At 39.9% G+C, this 23,831-nt stretch overlaps 1 protein-coding gene across 3 annotated transcripts in view; it reads right to left on the bottom strand.

The window, feature by feature from the left end:
- SLC44A1 (solute carrier family 44 member 1) overlaps positions 1–23,831 on the bottom strand; it is a 171,879-nt gene that overhangs the window by 122,221 nt on the left and 25,827 nt on the right. For all 3 annotated transcript variants that reach the window (XM_036021993.1, XM_028506228.2, XM_036021992.1), the window contains exon 2: positions 5,439–5,528. In XM_036021993.1, coding sequence (XP_035877886.1) covers positions 5,439–5,528 — 90 coding nt within the window. The remainder of the gene's footprint in view (positions 1–5,438; positions 5,529–23,831) is intronic.

Raw genomic sequence — 23,831 nt, 5'->3', positions numbered from 1 at the left:
ATAAAGTTTAGCCCAGAAGAACTGAAATGTCTCAGAAGAAAATAACGGGGTGTGAGGGAGTGAAATCAGGGAGGCTCAGTTTCACGAGCAGCTTAAGCAATTTAAACAAACTAACACAAGGAACGCTAGGAACTGGGCCCAGCTCTGCTGCAAATACTCCTTATGGTCCTGCGTAAATCACTTTAAATCTTCTGTGCCTCCGTTTCCTCACCTGTAACAAGGATCGGACTAGATTAATCTCAAAAGCCTTTGTCACTTCCACAATTTTACGATTCTAAAGAAAGGCATTACAGATTAAATTTTTCCAGTGTATACCTGAAGAGAGAAGTAAGTGTAAACCCATTTGGGCCACTACGGTGACTGAGGAAAAAATAAACTAGACTAAAAGCAAAATGGATTTAACTAAACTGTACGCTTAAAAATAGTTAAAATAGTAAATTTTATGTTAGGTAGATTTTACCACAATTTTTTAAAAGGGAAAATAAGAAGGTTTAACAGGAAGTAGGTAGTCATTTCGATCAGGTAACCTTAAAGCAGTTTGTGGGGTGCCGCTCCCTTCCCAGTCTACCATCCTGCAAAGCACAGACCATCATCACACGAATGACAAAACACTGCAGTGAGTCTTTGGGTCTCTCACTCTGCGCTGCTATCAAGAACAGTTAATGAGGTAGAAACACTGTGCTCCAGGAACTTGGCTCACGCTATAAAATAAAAAAGGTCCTTGAAAGCAGTGTGAAGGGAAGAACTATGCAATGAAGTCTCCTAAAAATCCAGTCCAAGTCCAGACCATTCTTCCAAATTTCAACCCTGCATTTCCAACTGCTTATCCTTACCCATACATTTTAGGTGCCAACGTCATCCTCTCGATCCCTCGTTTCGCCCAACCGTTTGCCTTTCCTGTATATACCCTGTCTCCCATGTAAGTGTTGCTATTTACCAGACCGCACATGTAAGGTACGGAGTGAGAGGATTTTTCAGTTCTCCTCTACCCACGCTCTGGCCATCACCCTAGATTCCTAACTCTCTACTGGAGGAAGTGGTAATGCTCAACTATTTGCCCAGAGTCTAAAATATCAATTAGACTGCACTTTACTGGTAGTTGAGGTGTGTGCTACAGGCCCACATTCTGAACTTTTTCTTCTGTTCCCAGTTCTAGGCAACAAAAAGAGATCTCTTGGAGCCTCACCTTCCTTTTCTCTCCTGCGCTCAACGTTGCCACAGACAAGTTATAACATATCTTGATGGTTCTGTTCCCTTATCTGTAAAATGGGAATGGTGATAATGTCTGCTTCATTGAGCAGTTATGAAAATTAAATACGTTTCTGTGTCAAGTGCAGAGAAGGTACCCAGTACACAGTAAGCAGCAGTATCAAGGGTAAGTTGCTGGGGGTTTTTGTAGCTTTCATTTTCCATGGCAGACACTCCTAAACTTTCCTGTCTTTTTATAGTAGTTGATCTGGGCTGATTTGGTCCAGGTAGACCTCTCTTCTCTCCTCTTCTCATATGTTCTTCTCCCTGAGACCGAATGAGGTCAGACCATCCAAGATGGAGACAGGACCTCTAGCCCAAGCTGTATTCCGCAAGTCATTTGACAATGGAGCACTAAGGATATAATCAGGTATCTGCTCGGCTACTAGTAAAGTACCATATTTTGCCAAGTATAATGCACACTTTTTGCCCAAATTTTAGAGGGAAAAATAGGATGCACATTATACACGGGTAGTACTAATTCTGTATCTATATAAATGTCTTTAATTCTTTTATTTATGCCTATGCGTTAAAAGTGTAACTCTAGAAAGCAATAATGATATCTGTATGCAAATAATACCACGGAATATGATAATCAGTTTTGTCTCTAAATATAAATAAGTAAATACTTGGATTAAAAAATTAAAACGAAGGATTTTTTTTTCCTGAAAGTTTGGGCCCAAAACATGGGTGTGTATTATATTCAGGAGTGCATTATACAAGGCATAATACGGCAATACTGTTCATCCACCCCATCCTTGTTTCCTCAGGTGCACAGAGGCCACAGTTTAGAACCTATGAGGAGATGATGTAGGGTTTGAACTGAAAACCCTACCCAGAACTTCTAACACGAGCACCTCTTAGTCACCCTTAATCAACCCCTCACTTGCCTGCAACATTGATGCCACCAAATCCTACTTTTTAAAGTTTTTAAAAAGATTTATTTGTGTATTTATTTTTAGAGAGAAGGGAAGACAGGGAGAGAAACATCAGTGTACGAGATAAAGACTCGCATGCCCCCCAACCAGAGACCTGGCCTGCAGCCCAGGCACGTGCCCTGACCAGGAATCAAACTGGCGACCTTTCGGTCCCCGGAGTGATGCCCAACCCATTGAACCACACCAGTGAGGGCCAGATTCTACTTTTCAAAATCTCTCCTCCTCTTCTTATTTCAGGTCTTCACCTCTGATCTGGTCTCCTGCCTCAGCTCCCACAGTGGACCACCTGAAATCTCTGTCTCCGGGACAATGGCTCCTGACGACCAGGGCCATCTTTCTAAACCTAAATCTCATCATTTCTTGCTCAAAACTCCTCAGTGGTCTACCAGCGCCTACAACAGTGGGTCTCAACCTTGGCGGAGCACAGAATCAGAGATTAAGTCAGAATCACTCTGGGTGGGACCCAGAAACGAGTGTTTTATAAAAGCTCTCAGCTGATTCTAATGTGCAGGTAAAGTTGAAGACCCTTTTTTACAACTTCAGTGAAAAGCAAAAATTTAGAAGCACAATGTTACATGTAATTCTTTTTACAGCACATTAAGCATATGCCCAATAATTTCAAAAAATTGATGAAAGTTTATGTGGAAAGCGATAGCTCTAAAGCAGGCTGATAGCAATTTACTTGGAAAAATACCCTAAGTTCTGGGCCATTCAAGCATGGAGAAACCTCGAAGTAAGGGGAGAAATAAAAGAGCAGTACAAATATTTATGGAAGAATGAACATGTATTTATAAAAATATTAAATGGAGAGGATGAGTAAAAGAAGACAAGATCTTAAGATATTTCAGAGCTGGAGGTGAGTTCCCAAGAGGTGAGCAGAGAACTGGCAGAGAACTGGCAGAGAACTGCAGGTAAAGGGAGTGGGTAAGGGTTTGGGTTGAACGTTAGGCTGCACGATGACTGAGAAAGACTAAAGCAGCATTGCTGGGCCACAATGTGACAAGAACACAGGCAGCAAGTTCCAGGTCCTACTCTGTCTTTGCCACTTAGGACCATCAGTGCATTCTTAGATAGGCTAGTATTTCACCTCACCGTGCCTTGTCTGTACACTGGGGACAAAACCTATCTCACAGGCTGCTTGGAGAATTGAATGAGGTAAATATGTGTATGAGAGCCTCAAGCATGTGTTAATGCTCCATGTTTATTGACCATTTCTCTTTACAGTAGTAACAGAATGAAATCAAAGGAAAAAATCTTTGAAATATATGAATATATGTAGACAAAAATAAATAGAAGACAAACCTTGAACTACTGTTGTGCCTGTAGGGTGGGCAATAGAACTTTGAGATTTCTCTAGTTTCACATGACAAAATTTGAGGTTGGCTCACCTCCATGAAGGTAATCCATTAAAAACATCATTCCAAATTCACGCTATTTCTGCACTTAAAAAGTGCACACAGTGGGTCTTAATCATCATCGCACTGAAATCAACATTATATTTGTTACCGCTGCATTAAAACATTTCAGTAAGCAAACATCTCCTTACTCCCAAGTCAGTCTATTAACATTAGTAATTGCATTTTCCTGAGCTATTTTAGCACAGGAAATCAAAAGCATCTTGGGTGGCAGTTACATGTTTTTATAAACATAATTTTGAAAGGCCAGCTGCTTTTTGTCCCAGAGTTAAATTCAGGGGTGGGGACAGGTCACGGACTAATTCTAAAAGTTAGCACAGACTTTTTCACACTCCGTGCATATTCATGCATGCTGCATTTCAGATGCCACTCCATTAAACGAAGCAGACTCTTGAACACTATCTTAGAAGTCCTGAATTAGGAAGTGGTCTTATGACTTTTCCAAATACCCTGGGTTTGCTGAAACTGAACTACTTTCTTTAAAACGAATACCCCTTATCTTGCTGAATTCATTATATCTAATTAAAATTTACTTTCTTTCCCTTGGTTCAAGGGCAGAACCGGTACCTACCAGTAGGCCTCGTAGCCACAGTTTGGGCTGTTCTGTGGTTCTCAAATGGCATTTGTGCAGTGGACAGTTATAGAGAGAGACACAGAATTAAGAATTTCCTAAGGAACCTCTGTGAAAGTTATGAAAAGGGGGCAGGGTAAACATACTACACACAATGGAGAAGGGCTGCCTGAGCTAGCCTGATTTTGGTTTGCGCTGTAAAGACTATGGAAGAGAACAATCCTGCCTGCTCAGTTCTGAGGAAGAAGAAACAAGGCAGCAGAAAGAGCACCAGCCTGGACGCTATGAGACTGGGGCTCTGTCCCCAGCTCTGTCATTAACTAGCAGCGTGGCCTTAGGATGGTCCTATCCATCTCTGCATCTGATGTTTTTGATCTGTAAAACAAGGGCCACGGACCACGTGAGGATTTCCAAGTCTTTTCTAGCTGTAAACACCAGTTAGCGCTACACCAGCTGTTTTCTATCTTGTTTCCAGCCCAGCACCCAGGCAGTGACTCTGAAGTCTGGGAAGCCTGTATCAGAAACCCCTGCAGGGCAGAGTGGGTGTGGCAACTGGGATGAGGACACTCCTACCACTTTGCACCTGGGACTCTACTCCTACACCTCTACACCCTTAGGAAAGTCACCAGGTTCCTGGATCTCAGCTAAGAGGTGCCACTCACTACAGTAGACACAGCAGGCAGCAGGGGCCCGGTGTGGGCAGAACGAGGAAGAGGCAGTGAGCGAACAGCCTCCCCCTCCAGGAAGAACTAAAAAAATATCCGACCTGGAAGCACTGCAGATACCAGCTAGCAAAACCTCCAATTTTATGCAAAGGAATACCGAGCCCCTGAGAGGAAGACTGACTGACACGAAAATAGCCATCAGGTGTGTGTAACCAGGTTGGATAAATACTCAGGACTCTTGACTTCCACGGCCAGTGCACCACCCCCTTAAGATCAGAATTTGCAGAGATATATGTAAAATGATCTGGCTTTCTGAAATGATATGGTCAAAGAGATATATGAGTCCTACCTGCTTCTTAAATTTTGATCTCTTTTGATGTATAAAAAAAATATCAGAGGGTACCAGATAGTACTAGTAAATTGTATGGAAGAAAAATAACGTGCTTCAGTGGTATTCTACAACCTCCAGCTGTAGAAGCAATTCAGGTGGAATTAAAACTAAATAAGTAAATAGACAGATAACAAGCTTCCTCTTTAAACCACTTCCCCATCACTCCCTCGGATCTTAGTGCAGGTTCTGATCCCCTGGGGGTTTCCTTACCATCCCAATGCAGAAGAGGATAAAAAGCAGCAGCCACGGTATGTCTGTGCAGCTACGATCTTCTAGTGGCTTCCATTCTCGTTTGGAGCTCTAATCAAAAATATAAAATGAGAGAGTGGCAAGTGTTAACTTCAGTTAAAATTAGGATAGCATAAGTAAACCTACCATTTGTACCTAGACCCCTTCTTTGCCTGATAAGTTTCTATTAACCCTTGAAGATGCACCTTCAATACCTGTCAGCGTTCTGTGAAGTTGACCCTCACTCCCACCCCTCTCCCTGGCCAGGCGCAGTACCGATTCCAGTGCTGTGTGGCTACCTCTAGTCGAGTACTCAGCATGCTGAACGGTTATTTGCTGAGCTGTGTCAGCAGATCATGAGCTTCGAAAGAGACCACTTCTCATTTCTCAGCATCTAACACAGTGCCTGAGGGTTCATGACAGGTACTCATTATGGGGTTTTTAATATGAATAAACAAATGAGCAAATTCTTCCAAGTTCAACCTTAGTGGTAGCTTTTTCTCCGTGTGTCCAGATGCCAGATTCGAAAATTTAGAATGTGCGTTCTGTATGTTCTCTCCTAGGAAGGAAGCCCATTAAAATGAATTCCCATTGAGAGGTAGATTTTTCTAAGTCTTATAAAATTCAGGGAGAAAAACTAAATTAAGACAATTTTATAGACAGATCTGGGCAACTCCGAAATCATCATCCACAAATTTTCATTCTGTTCCTGGAAAATGTCAAGAGCTTCTATATCAAACACAGAGTTTGCTGAACTAAAGAACTAGAGGAATTCTAAGAGTTCATTTGCAAAGTATTAGATTGGAATTTGGGTGACATTTTTCTTACAGCTACTGTCTTAGATTCTTAAATCAGCTCATACATTCCTTTGAACCACACTGTAGCTGAAATAGCACTCGAGGTTTCTAATGAACAAAAATGCCTGACTCTCATACCCTCTCCTGGAAGCAGTAAGCAGAGAAGGGAGAGAGAAGGTAGGCTTGGGAAACCTGTGGGAGAAGTCCTGCAAAAAGAGGGTTGGGGCCTCCGGTGGCTTCCACGGCAAGATCCAGGACGCCATCTGGGGAAGGCCTATCAGTAGGAAGGGGCCCAAGAGGGAGGCGGCTGGAGCTGAGGAAGTCCTCTAGTATAATTTGAATTGAGAGTGCAAGAGTGGGGAACCAGTCCTTAATCAGGTTTGCTTCGCTTTTCCTCTCTCTCAAAACAATGGTTTTTAATGATGTACCCTTTGATAACTTGATGAAAGCTGCAGATGCACTTCTTGGGAAGTAAGCATATATTTGCATAATTTTCATAAATATTTAGGGAACTGAGACTCCAGGTTAAGAAACTCAACCTTGAACACCTGCCCGTCAACATTGAGGGTGGCGAGTTTGAGCTCCAACCACTTCTTCCTGACCCCTTAAGTGCTAACTAGACAAATGTCTTTTCCTTGTTTGGTGCCTTACATGGCTCAATTGTTCAACAACAACAACAAAAAAGCACCACCCTTGATAGCTGGCTCCCAGACGCCCACACAAGAAAACCAAAGAGCATGAGTTAGTCATGGAAAAAACCTTACCCCGAGACTCTAGCAGTAAAAACCAAGAGTGAGTAGGCAGTTTTTTTCCAGAGGACCGTAACATTATGGCAAATGGATAAGGGGCTCTGTTCTCTGCCCGGCTCTGTCATTAGTCAGCTGCATGGCTTTAGAGGAACTGCTTCATACCTCTGCATGGCAGGAAGGAATTAGACTGGATCTGGTTGGTTCCTTCCAACTCTAAAAATCTACGGTCAGGGATGCAGTTTTGTGACAATTTTTGTCATGACAAGAAAAGGAACTGTAAACATAATTTGGCATTCTTTCCTGTGTCATTCAAATAAGAAGGCCTATATTATGGGCTGTGTTTTGGATGACAGTTGCTCACGGTATGACTAAGGAATGTTTCTTTGTATTAAATAATTTCTACATCCAATAATACCCATTACAGTAAAACTGCTTAGAAACACCGAATTTCGACACCTCTTTGAAATGCATTACATTTACTCAAAGGTAATTTCCAGAGCAACAGCTCCTTTAAAATACTACATTTGTTTCTCTTAACAAACAGTATGTACTGGGGAGGAGGGTCCGAAGGGCCACTTATGGATTGAGCACTTTCTTTAACCAAACTATTTTCTTTGTGGGGTTTTTTTTGCCTCAGACAACATTTGACCTTTAATGCTTTAATTTTCATCTGTAACATAAAGAAAATGGGATTTCAGCCTTGACCAGAAAATACACAAAGATTCAACATCTCAGCAATTCAATTCAACTTACTGTGGGGCCACTGCTGGGCCAAATACTGACGGAGACCCCGTCAGTGGGGGTGAGAAATGGAGAGGGGGTAGGGGTTACATCTAAGAGTCAGTGGCAGAAGACAAAGCAGAGGAGAACACAAAGGATGGGGGTGGCCACCCTCACGAAGACGAAGAAAAGCTCCTTAGAGGAGGGGCAGCTGACTCCATAGGGCTGCTCTGAGGATTAAATGTGAGCACCTGTCACACAGGACGCACTAATTCTTGGCTGTTATTCTCATTCAGCAACACTGACTTTTCGGTTAACCCTCTCCCTATTGTTAAACTACCCTTTCCACTAAGAGGAATAAAAAGAATGTAAACCTTGCTTTTCCCCTTATATGAACTAAACATTTAACTAAAAACAACGGTGGCAAATTTCATTTTAGCTACTGTTTTAATACACCGATTGCTACTAACTAGGAATTATACCCAAAGTTTTACATACATTATGATTCTACCTTCAAAACAGCTCTCTGATGTAGGTATCAACCCTATTTCACAGATACAGAAAACTCAGGCTCTAAAGGTAAATAATCAGCCCAAGGTTCACAGCTGTGCAATTAGAATTTGAACCCAAGAGTGTGGTTGCAAAGCTAAATCCAATGAGAATATCATTCATTTGCAAGACTCAGTAAAGAGCAAAAAGGTCCATTAGCTTTTTTTCTCACATTGAAAAATCTGGGTGCCAACCCAATAATTTAAAATCCTATAGGTACAGGAAAGAAAGTGAGATGTTTTACAAACCATAAAATTTCTCAAACGAGTCAAGAAACCCACTGTTGAAAAAGCTGAATGATTCCTTAACAGATTTAACCAAGTGGCAATTGCATTTAGTGCTGTCTCCTTCTTCTTATTAAAATCCACATAGACCTAGCAAAAGTAAAATGTTTTGCAAAAGCATTTTTTAAATGTGATTTTTATCCCCTTATCAAATGCTACATGAGATTAATATAGGCTGTCAATAAGTGTTAGGCCCCTTTCGCTTCACAGAATCATACAATTTAGGAACTAAATAGGACCAAAGTAATAACACAGTCCAAGCCTTTCAATAAGAGCCATTGAGATTCAGGGAAGGGGAAGAGGGTACTTGCCCAAGGAACCTCATTTGATCCTCAAAACAATTCTGTTAGTTATTATTCTATATTTCCAACTTTTTTGATCCTCAAAACAATTCTGTTATTATTCTATATTTCCAATTTTTTTTAGTTAGTAAAAGAGAAAATCACAGTTCAGAGAAAATAACTGGCAAACCTATTTCTGAAACCTGAGTCCTCAAACCCTGGCAGAAAGTTGGAAACTGTAAGGAAGAGTTAAGGAAATGCTGAAATTAAAAAACATGGTAACAGAGGTAAAGAATGCATGGTCAGGCTCATCAGTAGAATACACATAGCCAAGGAAAGAATCAATAAACTCAAGGATAGGTCAATAGAAATTATTCAAAGTGAAACACAAAGAAAAAAAAGTGAAAATTTAAAACCCAGAACAGAGCATACAAGAATTATAGGACCATACCAAAGCATCTAACATGTGTGTCACTGGAATCCCAGACGGAGAAGACAGACACAATGTTAGATGAAATAATGACTGAGAATTTTCCAAAATAACAAAAGAAATCAAAGCAGAGACCCAAGAAGCTCAGAAAGAATCCAGGATTAATACAAACAGGATCAACACACATGGATGCAGGAGCACACACACACACACACACACACACACACTCTCCATGTATTCTAACTGCGGAAAAGCAGAGAGAGAGATCATCTTGATAGCAGCAAAAGGGGAGACCAAGACACATTATAGAGAGAAACACAAATTAAGCAAACTTCTTGTCAGATACTATACAAAGCAAAAAAAACACAAAAAAACATGGAATGATATCTTTAAATTACTGAAAGAATTTTTTATTTTTTGAAAAGATTTTATTTATTTATTTTTAGAGAGAAGGGAAGGGAAGGAGAAAGAGAGGGAAACATCAATGTGTGCTTGCCCCTACTGGGGACCTGGCCCACAACCCAGGCATGTGCCCTGATTGGGAATCAAACCAGCGATCCTTTGGTTTGAAGGATGGAGCTCAATCTACTGAGCCACACCAGCCAGGGCCTGAAAGAATTTTTTAAATCACTATTTACACAGATTCTGTACCCAGAGAAAAAGTATGTGAGAAATGAAGACTTTTCCAGATAAACAAAACCTAATAGTATTTACTAGCAGCAAACCAAAATTACAAAAACTGTTAAAGAAAGTTCTTCAGGCAGAAAGAATATGATACCAGACAAACTTGGATGTACACAAAGAAATAAAAATTTCCAACAATAGGTAAAATGGAGGTTTAAAATTTTCCACAATGAAGTTGTTTTCATTTAAAAAATAAAGGTGTGAATATGTTTATAGTGACATTCACATTATACAGTCTTTTTGTACACTTACACAAAGTTAATAATGTAGAAGGCAGAATTACAATTTTTCATATAGTAATAGACTCCAGAAAACATTTAAAAAATTCTAAGTCAGAACACAGCTGACATCTACCTCATGTTTGTCTTATACCCTTAAGGTTAGGAGGAAGAATGTTTAACATCTTCACTACTTTGAAATATGCACCATTTTATACAGCAGAGAGAAAAAAACCAAACAAACAAACTTCCATAATATCTCTTACAGAAGTCAAAGTACAGGCAACTATGTCATAGTCTCCACATTTACTATGAGCCCTAATAGTTAAACCCAAGGCCTTCCAGTGAATTTGATACACTCTACTTGGGGCATGTGTTTTTAAGGAAATAAACCTATAAAGTTTTACCCTATCTTTCCACGTCATTTCTAATGAAGATACAGTCGCCAAGTAAAAGTATCTGTAGATAACAGTAACACACAAAGGTTGACAAAGGTATGTTACAACTAGTTAGGTGAGATCAGGTATCTCTGGAGAGCATCAAATAACAGGGTAAACAGGGGACCAATCAGGCAGGAAGAGGTCTAACAGATGTGATTCTACTTCACAAAAACAGGCAGGGCAGGAAGGATTAGGAAGACAGAAAAAGATCAGACAGGCAACAGTAATAATCTATACTTAAGACAAAAAGAGTCTACTAGGTCTCAAATATGTAAGTGAGTAGGGTCCAAAATCCAGTTAGAAGAAAACTGAAGAGGATACAAGTAAGTGGAAGCATATACCATGTTCATGGATACAAAGAATTAACATCATTAAAATGTCCACGCTTCCCAAAGCAATCTATACATTCAATGCAATTCCTACCAAGATACCAATCACATATTTTACAGAACTGGAATATTCTAAAAATTTATATGAAACCACAAAAGACCCTGAATAAGCAACAGCAATCTTGAGGAAAGAACAAAGTTGGAAGAATCATACCACCTAATATAAAAATATACTAGAAGGTCACAGTAATCAAAATAGCATAGCACTGGCATTAAAAACAGACACATATGTCCTGGCTGCATAGCTCATCTGGTTAGAGCATTGTCCTGATACACCAAGGTTGTGGGTTTGATTCCCAGTCAAAGTACATACAAGAATCAACCAATGAATACATAAATAAGTGGGACAATCAATTGATGTTTCTGTCTCCCCCTTCCTCTCTCTTTCTTATACACACACGCACATGCACACGCACACACACACACATACACCAATGGAACAAAACAGAGAGCCCAGAAACAAGCCCATGACTTTATAGTCACTTAATATTTGACAGAAGAGGCAAACACATACAATACATTAAAGACAGTTCATTCAATAAATGATGTTGGGAAAATTGAACAGACATGTGCAGAAAAATGAAACGAGACCACCTTCTTACACTACACACACGAATAAATTCAAAATGGATTGAAGACTTAAATGTTAGACTTGAACCATAAAATCCCAGAAGAAAAATAGGCAGTAAAATCTTGGACATCGCTGGTAGCAATATTTTTTTCTGATATTATCTCCTCAGGCAAGAAAAACAAAATAAAAAAATTAACTACATCAAACTACAAGTTTTTGCACAGCAAAGGAAACCATCAACAAAATAAAAAGACAACCCATGGAATAGGAGAACATATTTACTGATACATCTGATAAGGGGTTAATACCCAAAATTTATAAAGAACTTATAAAACTCAACGCCATAAAAAGTCCAACTAAAAAATAGACAAAGGATCTGAATAGACACTTCTCCAAAGAGGACAGACACATATGTCCTGGCTGCATAGCTCATCTGGTTAGAGCATTGTCCTGATAAATCAAGATTGTGAGTTCGATCCCCTGTCAGGGCACATACAAAAATCAACCAATGAATGCACAAATTGATGCTTCTCTTTCTCTCTCCTCCTTTCTATTTCTATAACCAATAAATAGAAATTTGAAAAAAATAGAGGTACAAAGCTTCCCAAAAGATACTTATAATAATCTAATAACAGTATTACCTAATGCTATGAATCTTTCCTTGATACACCAGAGTTTGGTAGCCATGGTGTGAAAATAATGGGAAATGTACTACAAAACAGTTGAAGTCAATTAAACAAAGAAGTTACTTGATTTTCAGACAATGCTCTTCAAATAAGACCTGTTGATTCTTCAAACACTAAGTGCTATAAAAAGTCCCTGAGATTCAAGGCCAGGTGAGGTAAGCCACGGCCCTCACTGAACTCTAGTTTGTCACAAAAGGCAGATTTCATGAGATCACGAGTGACGCCAAAACGGCGATGTGTAAAAAAGTACTGCAGGAATAGAGATGGGGGACCATTGAGCGAACAGTTGTGAGATATGTTTAAATTACCTCGTAAAACTTCTGAAGCAAACACTAAAAAAATGATCCTTTGGTATCTAAAATAGAATGCGTTTTGTGCCCAGAACATACTAAAACTCTTGCTAGCTGCGATGGGGAAATCCTGACTGCCAAACAAGAATGATCTTATTCAGAAACGCTCAGTAGTAGTAAACAAATAGAACATTGGGTTGGGTTAAAAAAAAAAATCAGTCATTTCTCATGTCATATCCATTGAGATTCCTTGGTACTAAAGACGTATGACTGCTCCAGTTAGGAAGGGAGCATTCTGTCTTGGGAAACAGGAAATACAGCTCCCTTTGTTTTCTGACACAATTAACGCAGGGCTGTATTTACTAAGCGACTAGAACAGTATTTTCACACTGATGTTATTAGCAAGAGTCCTACCAATACTAAGTATCAACTGGTCACATACATCTAGAATTGCTGCAGCTTGGAATTGTTGAGCTAAATGACTACAGGCTCCCTTCTCATGTCCCCAGAGTAAGCCAGAGACGTGCCTTCTCCTACATTCGAGCCAATAAGTGGCAACCTGGGAGGCTGGTCCAAGAGAACTCATGTACAGGCAGTGTTAAAAGAAAAAAAAAAGGGACAAACCAGAGTCGACTCCAATAGCACGCAGGCCAGAAATTCACAACCATAGCACTGTTCACACGTATGTGTTTTTATTGGTTTGCAAGTACTCATTACTAATAATGATGTATTGAAGCTTAGAAATTTAAGCAGAATCAAGATTATCCCTGACACAGGCTTATACTCCTACAGGCCAGGAATACAGGAGACTTAAAACTGGTTGGCTGGGAATTACAATAACCTGAAGCCCACACCTAATGACCGGCATATAAGCGCCATCTTTTGTGTGAGCTGAGGTGTCTGCCATGCAGATCCACGCTGCCTTTCCCGGATCCCAGTGAGAAGCCAGCTCTGCACGTAAAGGCCAAAGCAAGCTGAGATGTGGCCTCCCACGCAGCACAGATCCCCAGCATGTGTCCTTGGAAAGCGTGCATTAATTTGTTGAATAATCCAATTCCCCCCTCCCTGATGTTTTTCTTGACTACTACCGTCCCTACTTCCTGAGTTAACAGACTTCCTCCAAAACAGTCTCACAGTTCCAGGGGCTCTGCCATAGTTTTTATTGTCCCGATTACTGCTTGGCACACTCAGAAATCCTCTAACGTCATCACTGAATGCATCTGCAGTCACTGCTTACACAGACATTTGTGTGATTTAAATACAGACATGGCAAGCAGTGGCCTATCTGCAGGATCCTTATTTTGTTCATGCCCATCTGTTTTACACGAAAACCTTCAGTATTAAAGACAAATAGTCATACACTCCAAATCCTCAAAGCTTCCTCCCAGGACATACTGCTTCATTAAATTCCCCAATATGCTTTTATTTGTGCAGAGTAGTAGCAAAAGAATAAAAGAGCTGATGTGTATCATTTTTGCCACAATTTTCAATAGAGCGAGCAGACCTGATGAAGTTGGGTAGCAATAAAACATGGAGGCTTTCAGCCGTCTGTTCGTAAGCACCTGCAAATAAAATCTTGTAATAGGATTTTGAAAGACACTGCCTGTCCTTTGGGAAAGCTGTCAAGGATTTGGAGTGCAAAACTACTTGAAGTAATCCGTTTCATTTGCTAAGCCCGGTGATGGCAATTCATATTTGAAAGGTAAAAATAAAAGCATGGTTTTAGCAGGAAGTTAAAGGTAATAAGATACATGGAGTGGAAAGATACAGGCATCTGTGTCCACCTGCTTTTCTTAGTGCATGAACTTTATGCTAAATCACACAAACATTCATCCATTTAAGGGAAAAGGGGAAATGGCACCTAGAGCTGATTTGCGGAGTGACAGAAAGGTCATGAGGAGACAGTTGTCAATGTCTTCACTCTTCCTCTGCTCCCAAAATAACCGTTGTGGGCTTCCCAGAAAGATGTCTTTACATCAGACTTCTCGGTGACTGTCTCTCTTGCACATGAGCACATGATAATTACTGGGCAGAGGACAAGTTCACCCTGTTGTGCAACAGAGCTAACAGCATCTTTTACCTCCATCATCAACGAAACACGATCAAAATTATATAGGCCAAGACTTGTCTTGTTCCCCTCAGACAATATTTCTAACTTGTCTTTCTTCTGAATCAGTGGTGAGCAATGTCTTTAATTTTAAATTACTATTTGTTTTTTAAATCACACAGTTTTTATGGGCTTCATTTTCCCCCATCACATCCTACGACTGTCAGAACTTGTTCAGTACTTGATGGTACCAAAGACAGGTGGATGGGGCCCAAGCTCTACTTTGCAACTCCTTCTGCTACAGTACAGCCATTTCCGGATAGCTAATAGATTTACTGACTTTTCTTGCCATACTGTAGTCACTTTTTTAAAGCAGAAATTCACAGGTACCCAACGTAGGATTTTTATCCTAGTCTTGCTTCCTTTCCATAATGCAATAGGTAAAGACTGATTTATGAAGACTATACTGACATATGGAGAAGGAACATGAAGCTTACACTGTGTGTGATCACAACACAGCTAACCAGTGACAAATGCAAGAAATTTATGTTTTAAAACAAAAGCAGATATTGTCTTTGCCAATGCAGATATTGTAGTCCACAGCAATCTTGCACAGAAACAAACACATGTTCAGTCGATGGCAGTGCCTAAGAACACTTAAGTGACCAAATCCCCATTATAGTTAAAAAATAATTTAGGAACCCCCCAAGTATGACTTAGATGTCCTTCCTTTATGTTGCTGTAGCACACTATGCATATACCACCATCTTCTCACTTTATAATTATTTGCTTCCCCAGTAGCCTATTAACTTCTTGAGGTAACGATGATGTGTCTGTTTTTCATTAAAATCAGGAACCAGCATTGTTTACAGTAGGCTTTTAAAATTCTTCACCTGAAAGCCTATGCCATGCAAAGCCAGGTATGTGGAATCTTCCCCGAAGCGGTTAAACGTGTCATATCCATTTCCCCACCTTACCCCCTACTTGGAGGCAGGGCCTTGTTCATTTTATTCACTGCTATAACCCCAGAAGATGAACAGTGTCTGACACATAGGAGGCTCACAGTACACTTATTTAGTGAGTGAATGAACAAGGCTAGGTCTTTTACCATTGGAGAAAACATCCCACGGTCCCTCCTGCATGAGATCATTTCCCTAATATGTATTCTATTGAATCAAAGGCTAGCTCCTTTCCCCAGAGATATTATATAGAATGGCATTTCCCAAAGATGTTTGTTAATAGGTTCTACAAGAAAAATAAATTCCAGATTTAAATAAGTTTTAGAAGTGCTGATTAACAAAGTCTAGTCTTTCGAGCAGGACTTCTCTGAAGCCTATTGTAAGCCTCTCCAAAATTCATTTGGTCATGCACTCAGTGGGAGCACGAATACAGGCAGTAAATGTATCTCTCGCGGTACATTTCTGGAAACCAGAGCATAGGGCGTTCATGGTTAGGATGATATTCCCACATTCAGAAGTAAAGGCTGGTAACACCTGTTAAGACTATGCTGAAACTGAAGGCAATGTAAATTGGTTAGACACTTTAGGAAAGTAATTTGGTGATACATTTCAAAAACTCAGGGAATCTAAAATATTTAAATAGCTGCATGTAAGATGTTCAATACAGTGCTACTAGGAGAAAAACTTAGAAATTATCCAATAATAGAAAGTAGTTAAATATGAAAATGAAATATTCAGCAACATAAAAATAATTATAAAGATTTTGCATAGTAACATAAAAGTGGCTATGATAAAAAGTTGTGTCTGAAAACATGGTATAATATTTATGCTCTGGTTTATCCAACTATTTAAAACACAGTACATAGATGTTTTTACTATGATTAACAATGTTTAAATAGTTTGACTTGTAATGCATTTGCCTAATTTTGATTCCCAATAATGCTATTTAATTATGGAAGAAATAACAAAGAAAAAAAATAGTGGCTCCCATTTTTCCAGATTTTTTTTTCCTACTTCCTCAGTATAATGCCAGGTATAAAGAGATGAAGTTTCACCCTGGCTGGTGTGGCTCAATGGATTGGGTGCTGGGCTGTGAACCAACAAGTCTCAGGTTCGGTTCCCAGTCAGGGCACATGCCTGGGTTGCGGGCCATGTCCCTGGTTGGGGGTGTGTGGGAGGCAGCCAATCGATGTGTGTCTCCCACACTCATGTTTCTCTCCTCTTTCTCCCTCCCTCCCCCTGTCTCTAAAAGTAAATAAAATCATTAAAAAGAGAGAGAGAGCTGAAGTTTCAAAACCACCAGCAAATGTTTAAGTGATTCTATCTGATATTTGTTGACAGGAGATCAGAACACTTCAAACTTCACTAGAAAGCTATATGCTGAGGATCAACTAGGCAGGAACATGATTTCTCCTGAAGGACACAGGAAAACTGGCAACATTAGAGAGGAATGCGCTCTAATAAGCTGGAGAGGTAATACCCTGGTGTGGTGAGAGGGGGGAACACAACCTGGGTTTGAATGCTGGCTACTCCTCTAAATAAGAGTACGATCAGTTGCCCTGACTTCCCACTTGTATGGTAAAGATGATTATCCCTGCACCATGCACTGTTGTTTGCACTGTTGTTTCCAGGACTAAATTATTTTAAGTAAAGCTCCTAGCTAGGATCAGGCCCTAAGCCATTGTTAGTGCCCTTTCCAAATGGGCAGTAGTGACAGTATTCTCTATGAGCATCTTAAAAAGTGAATTCTTACAAATATTCATCTCCAACACTTTAAAATTGCTCCCATACTGTATACATTCTAAAAAAAAAATAAGTCTGAAAGGTGAAAAATGAGTTGTTGAGGAAATACAATCAGGAGTGTATACTAACTAGTACATGGTTCTCTAGGTAATGGTGGCAATCGTAAGAAACACATTAACAGCACTTTTCAAATGGTAATACAGTAAATTTAACATTTTAAAGGGAGTTGAAGGAAACTTCAATTCTAAAACTCATCCCCAACAAGCTATTAAAAAAATGCATTCACTCAAAAAATAATTATTACCACATGAAAGGAAGTATGTTGGAACTTAGGAAGTTCAGTTATTTTACCTTCGACTTCCTACTGTTCTCCTCTTAAGTTCACCTTCCTCATCTCTGGGTTCGAACATTTCTCCTCCCTTTTATAAACATAATTTATTTGAGTTCACTCATGAAGGCTGGTGAAATGACAGACAAAAATGTGCATATTTATTTAAGGTAAAAAAGGTCATGGATCAATGTTCATTAAGTAGCTCACCAAATTAACCTTAGTGACTTCCAAGTGAGCCGCACACAACTTAGTAACTATGTAACACTAACTGCTGACTACAGCCAATATTAGTGAGCATGTTCCATGTAGTACCAGACACTTCACCTGCACTAATCCATTTAATTTTCTCAACAAGCCTATGCAGTTGATATTCCCATCGTATTCCCATTTTATTGATGAGGAAACTGAGACAAAGGAGTTTAGTAACTGGCCCAAGCCACACAGCCAAAAAGTACTAACACAGAGACGTGCAGCAGGTGGCCGGGTGCCAGACAGCACGGCCACCCTGTTCTGCTGCGTTGCCCATGGCTCCCATGCCCTGTGTGCGCACTGTGGATGATGCGCGTGGGAGAGGGGAGGAACAAAAGGAAAATGAGAGACACGAGAATTACAGCACAAACACTATAGCACACTCTGCGGATTTATTTATCTGGAAACTGTTTATTTATATGGTTAATATTTTCCTTACAAGGAAATTGTAGGCCATAACCAAGAATAATATATCATTAACATATTTTGTACTTTGATTTCAAAGATAATTTCCAAATGCCCAACTATTACTGTGGATATCTAAAGAGAACACCTGCAGTCCTATTTAACAGGTAGAAACAAACTGGTATTTCCTGCCAGCCGTCTATAGCATCCATCTGCATTTTATATAACACTTGTTAGGATTTCAAAAACAGTAATAATACTTAAAGTGCTACTGTGCTATTAAGAAATCATATACAAATGCCCAATAGATGAATGGATAAATACACTGTGGTATATCCCAATCATGAAATACAAATACTGGAATAAAATGGAACAAAGTAATGATACATACTTCAACTTGGAGGAAATTTGAAAACATTATGAGTCAAAGATGACAGACACAATAGACCAGATTTAATTTAATTTATATAAAATGTCCAGAATAGCCCTTGCTGGGTAGCTCAATTGGTTAGAGCATTGTCCCAATATGCCAAGGTTGTGGGTTTGATCCCTGGTCAGGGCACATACCAGAGTCAATCAATGAATGCATAAATAAGTGGAAACAAAATCAATGTTTCTCTCTCTCTCAAAATCAATTAATAAATAAAAAATTTAAATATCCAGAATAGACAAACCTATGGATCCAGAAAGTGGATTAGTGCTTGTCTAGGGCTAGATGAGAGTTGAGGGAAATGGGGATGACTGCTCACAGGTATGGGATTTCCCTTTGGGATGAAGAAAATGTTCTGGAATTGACTGTGGTGACGGTTGCACAATTGTGTGACTATACTAAAAACCGTTGACTAGTACACACTTTAGATGCGTGAACAGCATGGTATGTGAATACTATCTCAATCGAGTTGATATATAAAAGAAATCACACAAAACACTTAAAAGGGCTCCACGTCGTCCACTTCACACATGGAGGTGTTCGACTGATTTCATGACAGACTCCATGTGAACCCTTTTAATACAGCTGCACTATGTATATAACAAAATAAAAGCAGAACAGTTTTAACTAAGGTAAAAAACTGAATAATAAAGAAATTGGATGGAAGAAAGCATTTTTCTGAGAAATCAGAAGTATAAGAATAACTAGGCAAAGTGCTGGTTTTCACAGAATAGTTCCACCCCTCTGTAGGCAGGACAGTAGATAAGAAAAATAAGGTCGCGGAGAACTAAAATAGGACAAAATGGAACAAAGTAGAGATAGAAAAGTCATGTTAAAGAGACCTGAGGACAGACAGACATGCTGAAGCAAAACTAGACCGTGGTATGAACACAGCTACAGAAAAAATGGACCTGTCAGAAAAAAAGGGACTGGACAAGGCAGTGTATGCACAGCTACTATTTATTTAGACCTATTAGGTGCCAGGATGTGTACTTGGCCAGTTACACTAAAAAATAACAGTGAGAGACATACACTGATAGCTGCCCTTCCAAACCGTCTTGGGAAATGGTTCCAGGCAGCAGAGTCCAGACTGCTGAATAGACAAGTCTGGATACCGCTGCTCCCCTGAGTCACACGGCCTACTCCCCTTTATCCGATTCCACGTCACTAGGCAGCCTCCTGACTTTCCTCTGGCTTCCCACAAGTTGCTGACTAGAGGTCTATACAGAAGTAAAGCAATAGAGCCCAAGAGGTTCTCGCATGTGCCAAGAGTCTAGAAGAATACATACAGACTAAGCAGTGGACAACTGTTACCTCATGAGGTGGGATCAGAAAGGACTTTCTCCTTACACATTTCTGTATTCGGATTGGATTTTTAAAAAATTAACCATACTATTTTTCTATTAGAAATAAATATGAAAAATCTTAAATAATAATTTGGCTTTAACTTAATACTAGCTAATCTCACAAAAATTTTATGGTCTGTATGTCAGTTTAATAAGTTAGCCTCCTGAGCCAATGCATGTGGTCTTATGACTTTGGTTTACACGAATCTACTCTTAACAGAAGGATGCACTCTAAATGTATTAGCAAAATTAAGTTCTGAGTCTCCAAAGCCCTAGGGCTTGGTGGCTTTTAAGATATGTGACACTTGGTAAAGCCTCCTGGCAGCCATCAGCTGGGCTTCCTTGGGGAAGCCTGAACCACACCAAGTATTCTGCCTACAAATCTGTAAGGAGAAAATATTAAAGAGGTATACTTTACATTTTTTTCAGATAATTTCTCCCAGCATTTCAGCATAATTTATGAGCAGGCAGCTCCTGGACCTATAGACTGGCCTTAGCCAGCTAGCTTTGGAAGCAAAGAGACTGGTTTCACACCACCACCAATCACCACTCTCTGTCTGCCCGTGACTAGATCAGAAACAAGGAGGAAGCCTTAGGAACTTGAAAAGTCCAGGGCTTAGCCTGGCCCTAGAATCTGGGTCCTAAGTCCAATTACATTCTTATCCCCAAGCCAATGTTTAAAGTTAGAGGTCAGAGTACCCTGTAGCAAGGGCCGCTGAATGATGGCCAAATTTCTGCCTCAGGTAACTACCTGGCCCAGCAGCCACCACAAAGTATGACCAATAGGTTAACTCTGAACGATTGCTGGGTCCAAGACTGCTATATTATCACAAAGCCCCCAAATTCTACTTTTTAGTGAATCCAATTACTAAAAATTAAGACGTCAAGTATTTAAGTCTGAAATAGAAAAGAGTAATACAGGGGATTCAAGCATCAAAGTGATAGTTGGATTAGAAAACTGTTACAGTCCCTTCTAACCCTAAGACACAATTAATGATTCCACAATCATCAAAGGTTTCCAGGAGAAGCTAAATTCATGAAACCAGCTAAAGTTCTAAAACGATTAGAGAAAACTCACACACAAAGATGAGAAACATCCAAATTAAGTAAGAAGAAACAGTGAATCATCAAACTAATAGCCCTGTAAATGACAGATATTAAATTTGCTCTTTAAAAAAATCAGCTGAAGCCCTGGCTGGTGTGGCTCAGTGGATTGAGCATCCGTCTGCAAATCGAAATTACCAGTCAACTACCAGTCAGGGCACGTGCCTGGGCTGTGGGCCAGGTCCCCCATTGAGGGCATGCAAGAGGGAATCAATTGATGTTTCTCTCACACATCAATGTTTCTCTTACTCTTTCTCCCTCCTTCCCTTCTCTCTAAAAATAAATAAAATCTTAAAAAAAATTTTTTTAAATCAGCCATAAAAAAATGACCATTAATGGGCCAACCTTGAATAAGCACTCTAAAAACATTAGCATCTGTAAATCTCCACACCCAGTGAGTCACTAAAGCATCCCACTCATAAGAAACCATTTTTTGTCCATCTCCAAAGCCGTCTCAAGTTGATGCACACCTTGTCTGTATCTTGACTGGTTTGTATCCAATTCTGTCAACCTACCTTTCCCAGGCAGTCTTCTATGATTCTGTTAAAGCTACTTTTCTCGTATTATAACATTAATTTTCATTAATGCCTTAAAAATAACTACATCCCTATCCCACTCCAATTAGTTCTTTCTGGACTGCCCAAAGTAATGATTCTCAACCACAGGTTTCAAACAACTACACAACTTCTAATAATACTGCCCCCATGCTCAGAAAGTCCCCACTTCTCTGTAACCCAATTAAATATCTCTTCCTGCACAATACTGACCTTATAACAAACCACTCTTCTATTAGAACTACAGACATGGTCACAAGAAAAATAATCCAGTCTAAAATGGTACCTGTAACCCTGGCTTACCAAATGACCAGCTTGTAGTCCACTGTGGAATAAGAGTACATGTTCCTTATGGAATCCAATAAACACGATAAGGACCCCAAGGCTCCATATCTTGAAGCTTCCCTCCGTGTCAATACCATGTAAACCTCATCCCTGGCCATGATGGGACATATCTTTGGCTTCCTGGTCTATTATAAAGTATCACTTCAGCCACCTTACCATTGCCCAGACACAAGCATTCATATTTTTGCACATCACCCCTCCCTCCATGATTGATCTTTCTGGTGACCACACTTATGAAAACTATTAGAGAGAGTAATTTAACAGTTTCGAAGGGAAAATAAGAAATAGAGATAAAAACACAAGTATGCAGAGACAGAGGAAGACAGCAACACACACACCACTGCCAAGAGTATCATGGGCTTCAGAAGAAACCAAGGGTGAGACACCCTCTGTTCTGGTGTAACTGGTTTTTTGCTAAGCGTTTGCCTAGCAACACCTCTCTCCCTTAGTTCTCAGCCAGTGAGTAATTTGGCCCCAAGGAGGCTGCTCCCAGGGCATGCCCCAGCCGCCTTACAGGGCGTGTTCCACCCCAGAGACCATTTATAGGTCCAGCACCCTTGTGCTGGTGCCGGTCCAGCTCAAGGTACCCTGCATGATAAAACACAGTGGATTTTTATGCTCAATTATGCTTATTTGATGCTTCCCAGGGAAGGCGGCTTCAAGCAGGAATGTGGTCTGGCCTGGGCTTTCCAGGTGGGTTTTCGGCATGCTCTGCCACGTCTTCGTAAGTGGTAGGCTGCAGCCAGCTGGCACCAGCTCATGAGAACCAACAATGCATATCTCTTCCCAACTCCTGCTCACAACTTTACCTTGGAAGCCTAAAGTAGTTAGACCATGGAAATTTGCCAATGTGACAAATCTGGGCATCGCCTTTCTTCCCTTGCAGAGCTCATGGTTAAACATTTACTAATGTACCACTACTTGTACCTCAGTTTGCCATCCAATTGTGAGTTTTCCTGTCAAACAGTAATAAATGTTTGTATAGCCAAACAAATTTGACTTTTGATCTTTTCTCACTGCTTCTTTTTTCCTGTTTTCATTTCATCTTGATCATATTTTTTCCCATTACCATTTAGTCCCCTCCACCCCTGCCCCCACAATCGCCACACTGCTGTCCATGTCCATGTCTCACTGGTTCTAAAAACTCGTCAACTACTGTTTTTTTTCCTGTTTATTGTTCATGGTTTAATGGAATTTATTTTGATGTATAGTATGAATTATCAAAAAAATTTAACTAAATACCTAATCAATTGTCTGTAGATTCACAATGGCCCCTTTAGTATATAATAAATTCTTACTTATACTATGGTCTATGTTTAGACTCTTCTCTCCAACTGACATATTTTACTCTCGTGTCAACAAAACAAGAGCAGCTAACATTTTTTTTTGAATACTTCCCCTGTACCAGAAATTTGCTCAGCTCTTCATTTACATTATCTCATTTAATCTCATGCTTTACTGGTGAGGAAACTCAGGCTTGGAGAGATTAAGTACAGGGTCACGGTCACACTCCTGGCAAGTGCCACGCCTGGAGCCCAAGAACTCTGCCTCAGCACCGACGGTTATAACCACTGTGAGAACCTTACACACCTGAGTGCTGTGGCACTGGTTTATCTGACACTAGTCTCTCCTTATGTTTATTGCTTAGAACCATTTTGTAAAGCCTCTGAAAAAATATGTGTAATTTCTACTCAGATCACGTTAAATTTACAAATTAATAAGAAAAGATATCTCAATATTCCAATTTTTACATCCAGCAACAAGGTATGTCCCT

This window comes from Phyllostomus discolor, chromosome 3 (assembly GCF_004126475.2).
Source record: "Phyllostomus discolor isolate MPI-MPIP mPhyDis1 chromosome 3, mPhyDis1.pri.v3, whole genome shotgun sequence".
NCBI classification, from domain to species: domain Eukaryota; kingdom Metazoa; phylum Chordata; class Mammalia; order Chiroptera; family Phyllostomidae; genus Phyllostomus; species Phyllostomus discolor.
The sequence above is the reverse complement of the archived record's forward strand: the minus strand, read 5'-3'. Positions and strand labels throughout refer to the sequence as shown.